The 19,510-nt window shown below is 40.4% G+C and overlaps 1 protein-coding gene across 4 annotated transcripts in view; it reads right to left on the bottom strand.

The window, feature by feature from the left end:
• The window catches only part of LOC140741215 (Golgi reassembly-stacking protein 2-like), a 65,322-nt gene that overhangs the window by 13,319 nt on the left and 32,493 nt on the right, over positions 1-19,510 (bottom strand). For all 4 annotated transcript variants that reach the window (XM_073071155.1, XM_073071154.1, XM_073071157.1 and 1 more), the window contains 3 exons: positions 16,249-16,369; positions 7,507-7,593; positions 93-218 (listed from right to left, as the gene is read on the bottom strand). In XM_073071155.1, the coding sequence (XP_072927256.1) occupies positions 93-218; positions 7,507-7,593; positions 16,249-16,369 (334 nt within the window). The remainder of the gene's footprint in view (positions 1-92; positions 219-7,506; positions 7,594-16,248; positions 16,370-19,510) is intronic.

Genomic DNA, 19,510 nt, shown 5'->3' with positions numbered 1-19,510 from the left:
AATGCTAGCAATGAAGAGGGTTAAGATTCACCAGGGACTTGGCCTGGGACAGAACACTTCATTTATGAGGAAAGATTGGATAGGAATTTTACCTGTAGACGTAGGCACAGGATTTTCTCCTATCCCTGGCGATGATCCCATGGAAAGGCTGGGAAAAGCCACATTCAGATTTGGAAAATTAGGCAAGTTGGTAAACACTGGTGGTGCAGTTATCATACCTAGGGGAAAAGGACAGCAAACTGAACTACCATGCACACAACTGTAAGCAGAACAAGAGCAAAAATGTGTAGCTTAAAGTCAACTGAGAATCACAATCGATTTGCTTTCCAGTCATTAACTGAAAGATGGTTTGCTGAAAGGTGGTTTTAACATTTTAACAAAAGGCATTACATTGCATGGAGAACTTTCTACAAACAAGACAAGTCACTTTTATTGTCATTTCGACCATAACTGCTGGTACAGTACACAGTAAAAACAAAACAAAGTTCCTCCAGGACCATGGTACTACATGAAACAATACAAAACTACACTAGACTATCTGAAACAACACAAAACTACATTATACTTCAGACCTACACGGGACTACATAAAGTACACAAAACAGTGCAAGACAGTACAATAATTAATAACAAGACAATAAACACAGTAAATGGCAAATGGCGTGGGGTCCTTCACAATACTGTTAGCTTTGCGGATGTAGCATGTGGTGTAAATGTCTGTAATGGCGGGAAGAGAGACCCTGATGATACCTTCAGCTGACCTCACCCTCTGCTGCAGGGTCTTGCAATCTGACACAGTGCAATTTCCGAACCAGGCAGTAACGCAGCTGCTCAGGATACTTTCAATACATCCTCTGTAGAATGTGGTGAGGATGGGGGGTGGGAGATGGATTTTTCTCAGCCTTCTCAGAAAGTAGAGACACTGCTGGGCTTTCTTGGCTACGGAGCTGGTGTTGAGGGACCAGGTGAGATTCTCCATTAGGTGAACACCAAGAAATTTGGTGCTCTTAATGATCTCTACAGAGGAGCCGTTGATGTTCAGCGGAGAGTGGTCGCTCCGTGCTCTCCTGAAGTCAACAACCAACTCTTTTGTAGACAGTAGAAAACCATGTATGCTGCCTAGTTACCAAAGTAGTTTACAGAGAATCTAACCGTAATCTAGCCATCTTCATTAGTATAAACAGCAGCAGAGGGGAAACTACGGTTTTGATTCTTAAAAATATATTAACTGGTAAATTGGTTTATTGTCACACACAGAAGTATAGCAAAAATCTTTCGCATGCTATCCATAAAGATCATTTCATTACATCAGTGCACAGAAAAAGAGCAGAATTAAGTGTTACAGAAGAAGTGCAGTACAAGAAGACAATCTGCAAGGCTATGACAAGGTATCCTGTGAGGTCAAGAGACCATCTTAGCATACGAGGGGTCTGTTCAATAGTATAACAGTGGGATAGAAATTGTCCTTAAGCCCCAAAGTATTACAGGCATATTTGTATGACGGTTGAACGCAAACCAAAACTCATGCTGGCTGGCACTGTTGGGGATCATTCTGGGGTTATGAAATTATGTAAAATAATTAGGGATTAACTAAATTGAGAACCAGTCTTCAGGAAAATAAAACCTCCACGGAATTTATCTTCTAAGTGTTACTTCGTGGCTTTCTGTTCTATTTAAACTATATAGGTGAGACATAGCTCCTACTATTACCTCATTGTTAAAGGTGTATTCCTGCCACTTAATGCACAGTTAAGGACAAATTTGTTTGGCACCAGTGACGTCGCAGAGCAATGTGTTGTTAAGTGCCTTGTTCAAGGACACAAACACGCGCCTCAGCTGAGGCTCGAACCAGTCACCTTCAGGTTACTAGTCTGATGCCTTGCCCACTAGGCCACGCGCCAACACAGGATGTGCTACGATTGTAAATATGCAATTCTGTAAGTTTATCCATCTTCTGAATGTTAAATTTAGGTAGCTGATTATAGCAAATGAAACTGCAGTTAATCATTTATTGCTGTCTGTTTTAAAGCATCTGAACGTCAGGCCAGCTCCCAGCACAGCATTTCCATTAGTTCCATTCCCCTCTCTTTACTCTTCTGTAGCCATGTGACTTGTTCTCTCTCACAAGCCCATCAACTCCTTGATTCTTTTGCTACTTACAAGGAGTGATTTGCAGCATCCAATTAACCTACCAGTATATCGCTGGGATGCGCGAAGAAACCAGAGCACCCAGAGGAAGCCCACACAGGAAGAATGTGCAAAACTCCACAAAGACAGGACAAAACCAGGTCTTTGGGAGCTGTGAGGAAGCAAAACTAACAGCTGTACCACTCACACAAAATGCTAGTGGAACACAGCAGGCCAGGCAGCACCTATAAGGAGAAGCACCATTGACATTTCAGGCCGAGATCCTGACGAAGGGTCTCGGCCCAAAACGTCGACAGTGCTTCTCCTTATAGATGCTGCCTGGCCTGCTGTGTTCCACCAGCATTTTGTGTGTGTTGCTTGAATTTCCAGCATCTGCAGATTTCCTCGTGTTAGCTATACCACAGCTTGGTATATGGGGATGGGAACCAGAGTGATAAAGCTGAGAATGGGGTAGCTGGTTTACAAACAGAGGCACAGTGTAGTGAGACTGTGAGCAAAGAGAGGCTCATGATGGGGCAAAAATCATACAGGACTGAATGTGTTATATTTGAATGCATGCAGTATACAGAATAAGGCAGGTGAACTAGTAGCACAGTTACAAATTGGAACACATGATGTTGTGGACATCACTGAGTCATGGCTGAAAGAACCCAGATAAGCGTGAGATGGTTCATTTTGGTAGGTCAAATATGATGGCAGAATATAGTATTAATGGTAAGACTCTTGGCAGTGTGGAGGATCTTGGGGTCCAAGTCCATAGGACACTCAAGGCTGCTGCGCAGGTTGACTGTGGTTAGGAAGGCATTGGCCTTCATCAACCATGGGATTGAGTTTCTGAGTCAAGAGGTAATGTTACAGCTATATAGGACCCTGGTCAGACCCCACTTGGAATACTGTGCTCAGCTCTGATCACCTCACTACAGGAAGGACGTGGAAACTACAGAAAGGGTGCAGAGGAGATTTACAAGGATGTTGCCTGGATTAGGGAGCATGTCTTATGAGAATAGATTGAGTGAACTCGGCCTTTTCTCCTTGGAGCAATGGAGAATGAGAGGTGACCTGACAGAGGTGTACAAGATGAGAGGCATTGATCACGTGGATAGTGAGAGGCATTGATCGGGTGGATAGTCAGATGTTTTTTCCCCAAGGCTGAAATGGCTAGCACAAGAGGGTGCAGTTTTAAGGTGCTTGGAAGTAGGTACAGAGGAGATGTCAGGGGTAAGCTTTTTTTATGCAGAGAGTGGTGAGTAAGTGGAATGGGCTACCGGCAATGGTGGTGGAGGCAGATACAATAGGTTCTTTTAAGAGATGCCTGGACAGGTATATGGAGCTCAGAAAAATAGAGGGCTATGGGTAACCCTAGGTAATTTCTAAAGTAAGTACATGTTTGGCACAGCTTTGTGGGCCAAAGGGCCAGTATTGTGCTGTATGTTTTCTATGTTTCTATGATTATAGCTGGGAGTTTAACATCCAAGGATACACATTGTATTGAAAGGATAGGCAGGTAGGCCGAGGGGGTGGGGTGGCTCTGTTGGTAAAAAATTAAATCATAACATTAGAAAGTGGTGACATAGGATCAGAAGGTATTGAATTGTTGTGGGTAGAGCCAAGAAACCGCAAGGGTAAGAGACCCTGATGGGAATTATATACAGACCTGCAAACAGTAGTAAAGATGTGGTCTACAAATTACAATGGGAGATTGGAGGCTTTTGAAAACCAACAGAAAGGAACTAAAAAAGTCGTAAAAGAGGAAAAGATGGAATACAAAGGGAAGCTAGCCAATAATATTAAAGAGGATACCAAAAGTTTCTTCAGATATATAAAGTATAAAAGAGAGGTGAGAGTAGATATCGGACTACTGGTAAATGATCCTGGAGAAGTAGTAATAGGGGAAACAAGGAAATGCCAGACAAACTGATTAAGTATTTTGCATCAGTCTTCACTGTGGAAGACACTAACAGTATGCCAGAAGTTCAAGAGTGTCAGAGGGCAGACGTGTCTGAAGATGCCATTACTAGGGAGAAGGTGCTTGAGAAACAAAGGTCTGAGAATAGATAAGTCACCTGGACCAGATGGTCTACATCTACACCCCAGGGTTATGAAAGAAGTGGCTGAAAAGAATGTAGAGGGATTAGTAATGATCATTCAAGAATGAATGGATCCTGGCATTGTTCCAGAGAACTAGAAAACTACAAATGTCACTTCACACAGGAAGGGAGAGAGGCAGAAGAAATAAAACTACAGGCCAATTAGTCTGACCTCAATCGTCGGTAAGATGTTGGAGTTGATTGTTAAGGATGTGATTTTGGGGTTATTGGAGGCACATGATAAAACAGGCCATAGTCAGCATGGTTGACTTAAGAGAAAATCTTGCCTGACAAATCTGTTGGAATTCTTTGAAGTAGTAACAAGCAGGTACTTTGATTTTCAGACCTTTGACAAGGTGCCCACGAGGTTGCTTACCAACATCCCATACTATTATGGGAAAGGTACTAGCATGGACAAAGCAGTGGCCGATTGGCAAAAGGCAAAGAGTGGATATTAAGGGAGCAGTTTTTGATTGGCTAGTGACTAGTGGTGTTCCATAGGGATCTGTTTTGGGACTTTTTTTTTTAAACATTATATGTCAATGATTTGGATGATGGAATTGATGGCTTTGTTGCCAAGTTTGTGGACAATACGAGATGGGTGGATTGGCAGGTAGTTTTGAGGAAGTAGAGAGGCTGCAGAAGGACTTAGACAGATTAAGAGACTGGGCAAAGAAGTGGCAGATGGAACAGTGTCAGGAAATGTATGGTCATGCACTTTGCTAGAAGAAATAAAAGCATAGACTATTTTCTTAATGGTGAGAAAGTTCAAAAACCTGAGGTGCAAAGTGACTTGGGAGTTCTCATGCATGTTAATTTGCAGGTTAAGTTGGTGGTGAGGAAGGCAAATGTGATGTTAGCATTCATTTCAAGAGGAATAGAATATAAAAGCAAGGACACAATGTTGAGGCTTTATAAAGCACTTGTGAGGCCTCACTTGGAGGACTGAGAGCAGCTTTGGGCCCCTTATCAAAGAAAGGATGTGCTGACATTGGAGAGGGTTCAAAGGAGGTTCATAAAAATGATTCCGTGATTGAAAGGCTCATCATATGAGGAGCATCTGATGGCCCACAGCCATCACTGGAATTCAGAAGAATGTGAGGGAATCTCATTAAAACCTATTGAATGTTGATAGGCCTCGACAGAATAGATTTGGAGAGAATGCTTCATATGGTGGGAGTGTCTAAGACCAAAGGACATAGCCTCAGAATAGACGAACATCCATCTAGAACTGAGATGAGGAATTTCTTTAGCCAGAGTAGGGAATCTGTGGAATTTGTTGCCACAGACGGCTGTGTGCCAAGTCATTAGGCATATCCAAGGCAGAGGTTGATAGATTCTTGATCAGTCAAGGCATGAAGGGATACGGGAAGAAGGCAGGAGATTGGGGCTGAGGGGGAGATGGATCACCCATGATGAAATAACAGAGCAGATTTGATGGACTAAATGACCTGCTCCTACTGTATATCTTATGGTCTTATAGCTAGTCACTCTGTTACCCTTGTGGATGAACAAGGGCCACAAGATAGGAGCATCAAACAGGTTACAGTGGTATTTAATAAAAGGAAATGACTCAACATGGGAATTGAGTGGGGTGTAGGAAGGCAGAGAAGAGGGGATACTGGCAATTCTTTTGGAATTGTGGTAACAGGAGGTTTTTAATGGAAGAATGTTCCATCTATTGAGGCAAAAAGTCCTAAATAGTTTTGATGCTTTTCAGGCATCATAGACCACAGTTCAGAAGGACAGAAAAATGTTTCAGAATGGAAGCAGCTTGTTAAGTGCAAGGTAACTATATAGCAAAAGTTTCAATCATGTAAAAAGAAATTAGACAACAGCAATTAGTAGAGGAGGAAAGTAAAATTGACAAGACAAAAGCAGGAAAATAAAACAGTTATTGAAAGGTGCCATATACTAACTTGGACAAAGAGAAACTAAGTCTTACTAAACACTGGAAATAAAAAGCAGAGCATGTCCGGCTTTAACAACTGTAACAGGAAATTGTTTACAGAGTGGAAGATAAAGATATTAAGTTACAATATTATTCAGAGGGCAGAATGGGCAACAAAGAAGGGGGAGTAAGATCACTGGAGAAAATGAGGAAATACATGCTGTAGAGAGGACCAATGTTCAGAGATTCAAACTAGGGTCATATTTAAAGATTAAAGGTGGTGTTTCAAAGAGTTGATGACTCAGAGGGAAACAGAAGAGGAAATGTGCAGACAGATCTGGAATGTATATAAAAATAACCATTACTGTTCAAAGATTCTGGCACACAGCATCGCAGTACAAGAAATAGCAGCAGTACGCCTTTTGGCCCTTCAAGCATGCTTTGCTATTCAAAGATCATGACTGATCTACCACTACCAAGTCAATTTCTTGCACCCAAGTCTGTAGCCCTTGCCACTGGACTCCTCAACCAGATCTGCAGCTTACTGACTGCTGCAGTATGGGAGCAAGTGAGGAAAAGGAATGGAATCCTGTTCACAGGATTTTCTCCTCAGAGTGAGCATCCCTACAGGAGCAGTGAGTGATCTCTCTGGGAGTAGTGACCAAGAGGGAAGGTCTGAGGACCACATACAAAACCAAGTGCACTAGGCTGGACCAAAGCGGATGTTAGAAAGGTGGAATACAAGGTAGAAGAGGTGAAGTGAAAAGAAAGTGGGGACTTTGATATATATATATATTTTTTAAAAAAGATTATAAAAGAAGATTGTGAAAGGAGACTATTTCAAGTTTTACATTAAGATGGATAAACAAGGTCAAGGAGAATAAGTAAACAGAATGAGAAGATCATTTGTTTACTTATACATGGAGCAAACAGAAGTCTTATTAGATACGATGACAGATCAAGCTGATTAAAATTGTGAAGAAATAGAAATGCCATATCCATGTTTGGAAACAGTTAATGTGTGGTATTGTTGGTATCATCCACTCTCTCCCTCTATCTGTGAATTTTCCCCTTCTTGTATCCCAACAAGAATAACCCCTTTTTCTAAAAAAGAAAATCAACAAATATCATTGCAATGTCAACTTAACAGCATTCTTTGATGCAGCAATATTTTGGTGGTCCACAGGAAGATGGGAATACAAAAATGGGAAAACCAAAGACACAAGGCATGCAATTTTATTGATTAACCTCTGTTAAAAGGTATTAATGAGTAATTCATTGAAATGTGTGTAGATTACACAGTATAATGAAGAACCAGATAGATCAAGCAGCTGAGTGACAAAATCTATTCAAATTGTACAATGTATTTTCATAGGCATACCTGGCATAGTACTGGTGATAGATGCATTCGCTAATGACACAGTGAAAGGTTCCTTCAAAGGAGGAAACAATGGAACTCCCACAGAACCTGTAAGCAAGACAGTTAGCATTTAAGTACTGCAGAGGGAAGCATGTCATATTATAACACATTCGATTCAAGTATAATCAATAATTTCAAGGTTTCATTGTAATTTGACATTGAAGCCTTTTAGAAAGCTTTCCACCTGCACTTGATATTGTCTAGATCAGACAGTGAAAACGCAAACTGGTGTCTTCCACTTGACTGGTTTTAATTTTTTTAAAAAAATACAACAAGGCTAACAAGCAGCAGGCTAGTGGCAAAACAAGACTTCAATGAATACAGCTTCTTACATCAGGATACTAGTGTAGGGAGAGGATGTTCAACCCATAAGACTATTCCGTCAGTCCCTTTCCCCTAGTTTTTCCCCTGTATTCTTGCATGCCCTCTCTTTTAAGAATGTTGCAATTTACTTTTGGAAGATTCTATTTCATCTCCACTCACCACCCTCAAGCAGTACATTTAATTACTGAACCAATCACTATGCAAAAATGTTTTCCATCATGTCACTTCTGGTTCTTCCGCCAATTAATTAAACTTGTGCCCTCCGTCGCTGTCCTTTCAGCCGCAGTTGAGAGTTTATAATCACTATAAACTATTTTATTAATATTATTATATTAACCACTATTGGCACCATGGTAGTGTAGCAGTTAGTGTGACACTATTACAGCATGGGGTTTTCCAGCATTTGGAGTTCAATTCCAGCACTGCTCTGTAAGGAGTCTCTGTACATCCTCCCCATGCAATGCTTGGGTTTTCCAGGTGCTCCGGTTTCCTCTCAGTCCAAAACTACAGTGAATAGGCTAATTGGTCATTGTAAATTATCCCGCGATTAGGGTAGGGTTAATAGAGTTTGTTGGTGGTTTCCAAATCTGTTTCCAATTTCAAACCTCACTAGCATACAGTATTGTAGTAGAAAAATAGCAGTAGGCCATTTGGCCCTTCAAGCCTGCTTTGCTATTCATAAAGATCATGGCCAATCTACCACTACAATGTCATTTTCCAGTATTATGCCCATGTTCCAAGTCTGTAACCCTTGGCATTGGTTTCCTCAGGCAGAGTAAATACTCTCCTTGCATCCAGCCTTTCGAGCTGTGTAATACTTTGTACATTTCAGTGACATCACCTCTCATTCTTCTACACTGGAGAATATGAGCTTAATTTACTGCAAAACCTAGAGGTGAATTAATGAAGTGGTAAACCAGAAAGTTAGACTAACAATCCAAAAACATCAACTCAATTCAAATTTAGCTCAGCAGCTAGAGAATTTAGCTAATTAAATATTTAAAGGAAAGCAGTTGTATCCATAATAATGGTCATGAAACCATGAGATTACTGTGAGATCAGAGCCATGAATGCTTACCAGATAAGATCTGCATATTTTATCTGATCGCATCTACACATGGTTACTCAGTAACCAGAACTGCCATCTTGAAATACCTTGGCAAATACCGGTCAACTGTAAGGAACAGCAATAAATGAGACCTTTATCAATGATGCCCAGATGCCATGAAGAAATAGCTTTAAAAATTTCCTCTGCCCATACAGATAGGGAGCTAGTCGTGGCCGAGGTATTATTACCTGTTCTGTTCTTCACTGAAATCAAAGCAAATAAAAGCAATTTCTCTGTAAGCACAGAGCCTCTCTGATGCAACAGTGAATAGGGAAGAGACCCGCTGCTATTTGGAAAGATCCTGTGGCAAGGAAGCAGAGCATTAATGTGACCTTCACCTCCATGGAGAGAAGTTTAAGAGCCAAGACTACAAATACTTTGCTCAGAGGTCTCCAGGAGGGGTGCAATGGCTGAAGACTCTCTGGGTCTAGGCTCTTCCAAGATCATCACTGAAGCACCCAATGAATGAGCAGCTGAATGCTAGGTAAAGCATTCTGTCGGTTGTTGCACATTAGGTTGTATCTGAAGGGCCTTCGGTATTTTGTGTTTTTTTTAAATTACCCAATCCAGCTCCTGACTTCAGCAGACAGCCCTTTAAATACTGAAGAAAAAAAAAGCAACAAACTAGTGTTATATACTCCTAGTTCTACAAAGTTGCAGTGCGGAGTTTCAGTCACAGGAATGCCCCAAGAGCTTTATTGTCAAATCGGACCACTATCAGACTTCCGTTTGCCAGCATAATTTAAAAGATAAAATGCAACTCAAGTCCAATAGTCCATTGTGTTAAATGATGCTTTCTAAATATCACCAAGTAACTTCCCATTCCTGTCAGGATAAATGTCACCAGCAGCAAAAACAGTCAGTAACAGCAGTGGAGATCCTGGTGTCCACGAGTTTGAAAAGATCTAACTTTATTAAACTTTTTTTTGTTGTGTTCACAAAAGAACCATTGTGGCATGCAACAAGCAAAACCAAGAGCTGAATAATTGGCTCAGTACATCTGATAGCCCCAAGATTAGCAAAGGGCAACACTGTACCACCAGTGTTAACTGGAAGAGCAATAACTCAAGGTAGTATTGATCTGTGACTAATGGGAATGTAAACTCCATTGCGATTCAACGATTAAATCATACTCTGGATTTTATTTATTTAGAGATACAGCACAGAACAGGCCCTTATCCAACAGACCACACTGCCCAGCAACCCACCTATTTAACTTGAGGCTAAACACAGTACAATTTACAATGACTGATTAACTGTTACATCATTGGAATATAGAAGGAAACTGGAGCACCTGGAGGAAACAAACATTCACAGTCAGCAACGTACAATCTCCCTACAGACAGCGTTAGAATTGAACTCCAGACTCTGAAGCCGAAAGCTGTAGTAGATGCTAACTCCTACACTACATGACACCCAACAATTTAGGATTCCCAGACTGTTAAATCTCTCCTACATTTAATTACTTTAGTTGGTCTCAATGAACATATTCATTATGTCATAATGCCCCAAGTAAAAAGGAATTCAATACTAAGTGGGTACAGGACAGGTTAGCTGGTGAGATTTTCAATGCAGCTTTACAAGAAATAGCAATAATACAACAATGTTGCTGAAGTAAGGGAACGAAACCACACTAGATTGATAGCACTTTGACCCAAATCTTACAAGTTGCAGTGAAATTTGATGCATTCTGCGTGGTTTGTAAAAGGCACAGAGCTGGTTCTGTGCATGCATGTTTTTTTTTGTCTAAAATTGATCATTTACTAAGGCCAGGAGGTTGAAAAAGATATTGATAATGCAAGTAAGGAAGCATGTAGATTAGAGGAAGCAAAGGCAGGTCAAGTCCTTGCATAAATTTAAGGCCTTGGGAAAAGACAAGAAGAAAAAAGTTCAAAGAACAAAAGGAACAAATTTCTTAATTAGTGCCTCAAGAAGGGAGATAGGCAGAAGAAAAATTATAGGCCAATTAGTCTGACCTCTGAGCGGGAAGATGTTGGAGCCCATTATTAAAGATATGGTCTCAGGGTACTTGGAAGTATAAAATAGACTGTAGACAGCATAGTTTCCTTAAGGGAAAATCTTGCCTGACAAATTTGTTGGAATTCTTTGAAGAAATAAGCAGCAGGATAGACAAAGGAGAATCAGTTGATATTGTGTACTTGGATTTTCAGAAGGCCTTTGGTAAGGTGACACTCATGAGGCTGCCTAACAAGCTACGAACCCATGGTAGTAAAGGAAAGATTCTAGCATGGATAAAGCATTAGCTGATTGGCAGGAGGAAAAGAGTGGGAATAAAGGGAGCCTTTTCTGGTTGGCTGTTGGTGACTAGTGGCGTCCCACTGAGGTCTGTGTTGGGACAGATATAGGTCAATAATTTGGATGATGGTATTGATGGCTTTGTGGCAAAGTTTGCAGATGATATGAAGATAGGTGGAGGGGCAGGTAGTTTTGAGGAAGTAGAGAGTCTGCAGAAGGTCTTAAGACTGATAGGAGAATGAACAAAGAAGTAGCAGATAGAATAGTGTCAGGAAGTGTATGGTCACTTCCTGTTCAGGATTCCCTAAATGTTAACTTGCAGGTTGATTCTGTGGTGAAGGTGGCAAATGCGATGTTAGCATTCATTTCAAGAGAAATGGAGTACAAAAGCAAGGATGCAATTTGAGACTTTATAAAGCACAGGTGAGGCCTCACTTGGAGTATTGTGAGCAATTTTGTGCCCCTCAACTTAGAAAGGATGTGCTGAAACTGAAGAGAGTTCAAAGAAGGTTCACGAAAATTATTCCAGCTTGTAATATGAAGAGCATTTGATGGCTCTGGGACTGTATTCACTGGAATTCAGAAGAATGAGGGGTGATCTCATTGAAAGCTATCAAATGGTGAAAGGCTTTGATAGAGTGGATGTGGAGAGGATGTTTCCAATAGTGGGAGAGTCAAAGACCAGAGGACACAGCCTCAAAAGAAGGGTGTCCTTTTAGAACGGAGAGGATGAGGAGGAATTTTTTTTTTTAAGTCAGAGAGTAGTGAATCTGTGGAATTCTTTGCTACAGGCAGCTGTGGAGGCCAAGTCTTTAATGTATATTTAAGGCAGAGATCAATAGATTCTTGATTGGTCAGGGGAGGAGGCAGAAGATTGGGGTTGAGGAAAAGTAAATCAGCCATGGTGAAATGGTGGAGTGACTCGATGGTCCAAATGGCCTAATTCTGCTCCAATACTTTATGGTATCAGAAAAGATGGATAACTAAAATTTTCCAAATCTTTTAGGAAAACACTAATGATGTCAATTGTATGAATAATGAAAAAGAAAAATGTAACAATATAATCACAGCTTGGAAAACTGAAAAATTAACACAGCATTTACAGCTAAAATTGGCTGCAATAGACAAAAGTAGCATTACATCCTGGATAGATCTGTAGATCAGACAGATCTGCAATTGTAGGGATTTAATCTAAATGCCATTTTAAAGTCATCCATCATACCCACAATGTAAAATGAAAAGCGAATTGCTGTCCACATTTATAATGGAGACTGGTATGTTGTTTCACATCATAGTAACACTTCTGTGATTCAGCTGTTGAGGGAAAGTTGAATTACAGTTTGAAAGTTAATGTATGCAGTCTTTAGTACAAATTTATTGACAAAATGTAATCTAAATAATCAGTTGGGTGTTTATGTAGTTTCAAGTGTGCAATGGGAAAGAAATATGAGCTACCAAGCAGCTACTGTACATTGACAGTTGAACAAAAATATGCACAAAGTTGGAGTCTGATCTGAGTCAAAGAATCCAAATAACTGGATGGCTGCAGGTGAAGTCCAAAAGTAGTGATGGGTGCTGTTGACAAGATCATAGAGGCAAGAACCTAAATTATGAATGAATAAACTTAGTTGTATCCTCACAGGTGATGGTTTCAACAAAAAAAAAAGTTCAGCCACTTAAATGCATAAGGATTGAAGATTGAGGACTGTAGATAGATAACCTGGAGGAAGTAGGGCAATGTAGTGACAAATTATACAGGAACTAGTGCTGATAGCTTTAACAGATAGGAGAATTCTGAGAGACACCACATATCAGAATCAGGTTGAAAATCACTGGCATATGTTGTGAAATTTGTTGTTCCGATTAGATTAAATAGACACATTAAGAGCAAAAGTGTAACTCAGGCGAGTACAGGGTCAATATGCTCATCTATGTGTGGAGACATATCAGATGGGTGAGACCTTAATGAATATGACCACAAGACATAGGAGCAGAATTAGGCCATTCAGCTCATCAAGTCTGCTCTGCCATTTCATCATGGTAGATACATTGTCTCTCAACCTTATTTTCCTGTGTTCTCCCTGTGATCTTTGACACCCTTACTAATCAAGAACCTTTCAGCCTCAGCTTTAAATATCCCAATGGGCTTTACCTTCACAGCCATCTGTGGCAATGAGTTCCACAGATTCACTATCCTCTGGCTAAAGAAATTCCTCCTCATCACTGTTCTAAAGGGGCACCCTTCTATTCTGAGGTTCTGCCCTCTGGTCCTAGACTCTCATTGTTGAAAACATCCCCTCCTCCATCCAAGCCTTTCAACATCCGATAGGTTTCAATGAGATCCCTCCTCATTCTGCCAAACTCCAGTGAATACAGGCCCAGAGCTATCAAACACCAATCATATGTTAACCTTTCATTCCCAGGATCATTCTTGTGAACATCCTTTGGCCCTCACCAATGCAAGTCCAGTATTTAAAGCCCATCCCCAATTGCTCAAGGGAGTGGTGGTAATCTGCTTTTCTGAAGCACTGCAGTCTGCCAGATAAAGGTACTCCCACAATGTTGACAGGATTCAGACCATGCAACATCTTAGAAAATTGTTCTCAACCAAAGAATGGGAAAGAAAATAACTTGACCAGGTGAAGCAATATTTAATGAAACAAGATGCCAAGTTAAAAGAAAATACACACATATACACTGTATATACAAATTGACTTCAATTAACTTTCACTATTGAAAGTTTCAAACTGTAATTGACAAATACAGTATTTATCCATCAATGCTGTCTCATGGCTATGGGGCAAACTTGTACTGTAAGGTACATCCATAGTAAAAACAAAAAAGGTACATTTTCAGAACAAGTACATTATAGATCCTTTCCCAGGTTAGGACATGATTTTGTTCTTGAGAATTCAAACCCAAGCAATTTGCAAGTTGAAAATGCAGCTGACTGGCAATATAATTAAATAAAACATATGCCAACAAAGTTAGTGTGTAGCTCAACCAGAAGTTGCCACAAACTGAGTTCCCACAAGATGCCTATAGTGCCACAGTAGCTGGAAAACCCAGCATGGGTGTCTCCTGAATGCTTGTACGTACAGGCTGTACATCCATCGAGCGTTTGTAACTTGGGAGCTTACTACCTTTCTGAATTATTACCTATAGCTTTATTATCCTCTTGCTGGAAGGTTGCAATACCTGAACAATCCACAAGACAGCATGGGATTTGTTGATGAATAGAAGATTTAAATGTAAAATAACATAACTGGAAGGACAAAAGTCATAGGTCTAGTTGACACATACTAGAACCTAAAGAGAAAGAGGTTTAAATAAAAACTACCTACAAGTGTCAGATGGAGTGAACCAGCCTTCACTTAATAGGGGTAAAAAGTATAAGGCAAAAACAAAACTATTGTCAGATGCAGCCACGCTCTGTGTTTAAATCCCAGCAAGCAGTGCTAAAATTTGCTCAGTACAGAATCACTAGCAAAATCAAAACAACATGGATGTGCACACAAGACCTATGATAGCTAAACACCCACAGCACATCACTAGAAAAGAAAAACATAAGGAGGTCTGCAGTACAGCAAGTTAGAGCTAATACAGCAATACCACATAATTTCTGCTGTTCATGGAGCATTGCAACATCAACTTCCAAGCATTAACAGTTGTCTCCTCTGCTCCCACGTTCAGAGCCCTCAGTCTCCTCCACGTCCATTCCAGTTCTGTCAACTGTTCGGCTACTAAAGGAGTTTGCTCTTGTGGCATCTAGTTCCTTGGCCCTTCTTCAGTTTGTCAGATTTGAATGGCAGACAAATCTTCCAAGCACCTCAAACAACTGGCATAGCCAGCACCTGGTAAGCAACTGGACAATTCCACTAATACTGCCAGATTTCCCCAAGCCAATATTGACCAGTGCTGCCTTTAGAGCTTTGCTATTAATTTACTGATTCAGCAGATCCATTGCAATTGAATTGGATAGCAGAAGAACTTGCACTTAGAGCTTGAAAACTGCACAATCTGCAAGGAAGAGAATGAATGAATCCAACCTGCTGAGAGTTTTTAGCCACAAAGACTGGGCATCATGACACAGGAAAGACACTAGATTAGAAAGGGTACAGTACAGATACACTACAATTAAAAGGTTAAATTAAGATATAATGCTCAGATTATGCCTGTATTCTCTTGAATACAGAGAATGAAAGGGTGATCTAACCCAGCTATTTTAAGATTGATTGGGGGTACAGAGCAAGGGGGCTATAACCTTAAAATTAAGGCTGGGCTGATCAAGGGTGATGCCAGGAAGCATCTTTCCACACAGTTGTAGAAATCTTGGAACTTGCTCCCCCAAAAAGCAGCCTCAGCAAGGGAACAATTTCAAATGGGAACTGAAGGATTATTTTTGGGCAGTAAGGGTTACATAACCAAAGTAGGTTAATGGAGTTGATACAGAGCAGCCATCATCAAAAGTCAAATGCCAGAACAGGCTTAAGAATCTGAATAACTTATTTTTGTTCCAATAATCATCCTTAATTGTCTGAGTGGTGATTAGTTGCCTTCTTGAACCATTATCATTGTGTCATGAAGCTGGTACCACAGTGCTCTCAAGGTGAAAGTTCCAGGACTTTGATTCAATTAGGATGTATTTCCAAAAGTCAAGATGGTGAGAAGCTTGGTGGGTACATTTTCATGCACTTATTCTTTTGGTTGATGGAAGTTCTGTGTCTGAGAGCCAATTTTGAAAGTGCCTTGGCAAGTTGCTTCAGGCTAGAACTTACTGCAGCAACAGTGGACTGATTAAGAAACTGAAAAGATTATAGGAATATGCATGAGTGGAGTAAGATCTTCCCACATTATTGGCAGTGCTTGTACCCATGATAAGAGTACTGCCGAAATCTCCCTGTTATTTAAGCCAGGGATGATTTCAACAGCACAGGGTGCAAGAGCTGGCATTCCAGAAATTAGGTTGAGAAGTACTTGATGTAATTGCACCATTAAAGTAATTCTACCGGTACCTGGTGAGAATGTGCCTGGGACTGAAGTAGATGCTGTTTTCAGCCTGAGATCACTCAGCTCCTTTGGCAGACCTGAGGGCATGTTATTCATTGCAGGAGCACTTGGAGCTGAAAGAGGAACCTACAAAGAAAAGAAACTTTAGAACTTAACCCTAAATGTGTCATCACCAACACGGCACACGAGAGGAAGAACAAGTATGCACATTTTGCTCCAGGCAGAATGGCTTCCAACGTTCACATGTATTCCCTGGGATTTTTTGGTGACTTAAATAATCAATTAAAACTCAACTTCTGTGGATTTCACACACAACATCAGACCATATAAAAAACTAACACTGAATAGGAGCAGCTACAAAAACCACTATTATCATATTTAGATAGCATAGATCATGGAAGACCTGGCTCTGCTTAAAACTTGCTGCCATAATCAACACTGTGGTCCTAATTCACTGCAGAACTGTTACTTGCCTGCTGTGCAGAGCATTCTATTTTGCGCTTTGGCACCAACTTGAGCGCAGGTTACTTAATAAAATGCACAATCATACGATAGTACAGTACTAGTAAAGTTCATCTGGCCCACCGAGTCTGTCCCAGACTTTTTGACAGCAATCCAATTGGTTCCATGCTGCTCTTCATATTCCATCAATTCACGTCACTCATTTTGCTGCTGGTTCTTTGCCAATGACCTTGGACTTATCCCCTTGTGTTATCAGTCTTCAACCACTGAAACTAAAGTGAAGCTATCCAAACCATGAGTAATTTTCAGCATCTCAAATCTCCTTAGTGTGTTCTGAAGAACAGCAGCTTCGCCAAGCTCTCTAGGTACCCACTGCTCTTCATTCCAGAAAAGATTTAACAGTTTAAATCTTTTCTGTACCCTCTCCAAAGCTTTCACACTGTTCCAAAAGCATGCTGCCAAATATGGGACACTCTGGACTAAATATCCCTGGCCAAGGTTGGCAGTTCCAAAGGGAACAATCCATATGTAGCCATTACCATGGAAATCATGGACTTCTGTGGAGATGTTTTCAGTCCAGGACTTGGAGAGACAGATGCCACCACAGAACTCAATGCAGCAGTCAGTCACAATGATTGTCCCCAATTTTGCTACATACAGAGCCAATTGTCTGACTAGGTCCAGCAAAATCTGTTCCAATATTTTACCAGAGATCAAGCTACATGTTCTATAAAGGCTCAGAATAACTTTTATAAAGATCATTAAAGTTATTAAGATTGTATTGATAACTACTTTGTTAGCCTACCCTACAATCCTTATTATTTGCACAAACATCCTTTTTTAAAATTGTACCATTTTGTAAGGTCTTTGTTCTTCTTGTCAAAACATAATTCTTTCTACTTTGAAATTCAGATTTACCCTGCCAACCCATTTCACCAGCTCATTGGATGTCCTTTTGAAGACCATTATCTTCCTTACAGTTTACTACATTTTCCAAGTTTCATGTTATCTTCAAATTTAAAAATTGGCAGTAGTCAAGCATAACAAACAGCAGTTCTCCCTGCAACACACAGGGAGTTCACACACAAAATGATGGAGGCCAGGCAGCATCTGTGGGAAAAAAATACAGTCGACGTTTTGAACCAAGACCCTTCATCAGGACTGGAGGAGGAAAAAAAATGCTCATCAACTCCTACTGTTCACCTACCCATTAGAGGTAACTTAGCAGCTAACTGACTTATGAACCCGCATGGCTCAGGATGTGGAAGGAATCTGGTACACTTAAGGAAAAACATGCAACGGCTCGGATATGACCCAGGTCACTGGAACTGCCAGACAGCAGCTCCATGTTTATCCTTCACCTCTTTTTGGGGCAGCATTTTCTCCAGGGCCCCTCCCTCCACCAAACATTACCACTCAACCCTTCAATTGATTTGGAAGATCCTGACGGTAATATACATCCTTACTTGCTACAGACTTACTTTGCCACTCAGGTCCCAACAGGCTTCTGTATGTTCTCTATTTTTCATATCTTATATGAAGAAATATCTCCTTTATTATAGCTTTGGCAAATACCCAAATTAAGTATTTAGCACCTCAGCTAAGCTCCACTAAAAGTTCTCCATTTCATAATTTATTTCTGTCGACATTTCAATAAAAGGTCTTTGAACTTTCATTAATATTAGCATCTCAACAGACAGGCAATTGCTTCCCATTTCCTTTCTCAGACCTGTACTGTATGTTCTTTGACATATGGCAAGCTTCCCCTTTACAGCAATAGGAAGACCTTCCTATACCATCAGAGAAAGTCAATAGATAAATAGGAGCCTTGCAAGCTGCGTGCCACTAAGGAATTATTAGTGTTTCAGTCCTGATGCAGGCATTTGACCTGAAACTTCAACAACTCCTTTTCTCCCCTACAAATGCTGCTCATCCCACTGTTCCTCCAGCAGATTGTTTGTTGCAGACTGCCAACTTTCAACTGTCTAGGATCAACAAATGAAGAATGGATCACTTCAAGTTTTAGAGTACCCTAGCTATATGCATGACGGAGTAACCTGTGACCAATTTCAGGATACACCATTCCTGAATGTTGTAAAACAATCAAGTATGTACTACAAAACTAGCTGAGTCTTTCTGAAACTGATTTAAATAATACCAATTACTCACAGTATCAAATCTGACCATGTTCTCAAGAACTATTCAGAGCAGGGAAAAAATATGTAGAATGTTTATTTTGTGCCTTCCATGCACAATTGTCAAATACCACTTTGAATGTGTGATTGCTGTTGTGTCAATTGCACACAAGCACCAATCTGATACTGACCTGGTTATATAATAATAAAAAGTTAGATTTAGTAATGCTGGCTGATTCTCCCCTTCCACAGTTGCATTTCTCTACATTCAGCAACACCTCCCATTGCTCCATATAATCCACACATTTCCTAGTATTTGGCACTTCTCCTATTAAAAAAGTTTCACATACAATGAATTGCAGTAATGTGCACAGCTGGTTACAACAGTGAATGTGACAGCTCTTTTGCGCATAGTGAAATCCCACAAACTGTAGATGGACAAGTGACTGATGGAACTGTCTGGGTAGCAGTGGTTGAAGGAAGAGTCAGAACTCCATGTTTTTCTTTGAATGATATGCATTTTAAATATTCCCTGGAATCAACAGACAGACCAAAAAAAAAGCTGCACTGGTTTAAATCCTCTGTCAAATGTAAATCATACTGCTACATTAGAGCAAAACTCATGTGAGGAATTGTTCCAAAATGCTAAACTGATAAAAATAATCACAAA

This window comes from Hemitrygon akajei, chromosome 18 (genome assembly GCF_048418815.1).
Source record: "Hemitrygon akajei chromosome 18, sHemAka1.3, whole genome shotgun sequence".
In the NCBI taxonomy this organism is placed as follows: domain Eukaryota; kingdom Metazoa; phylum Chordata; class Chondrichthyes; order Myliobatiformes; family Dasyatidae; genus Hemitrygon; species Hemitrygon akajei.
Note: the sequence above shows the minus strand (reverse complement) of the source record. Positions and strands in the feature narration are given on the sequence as shown.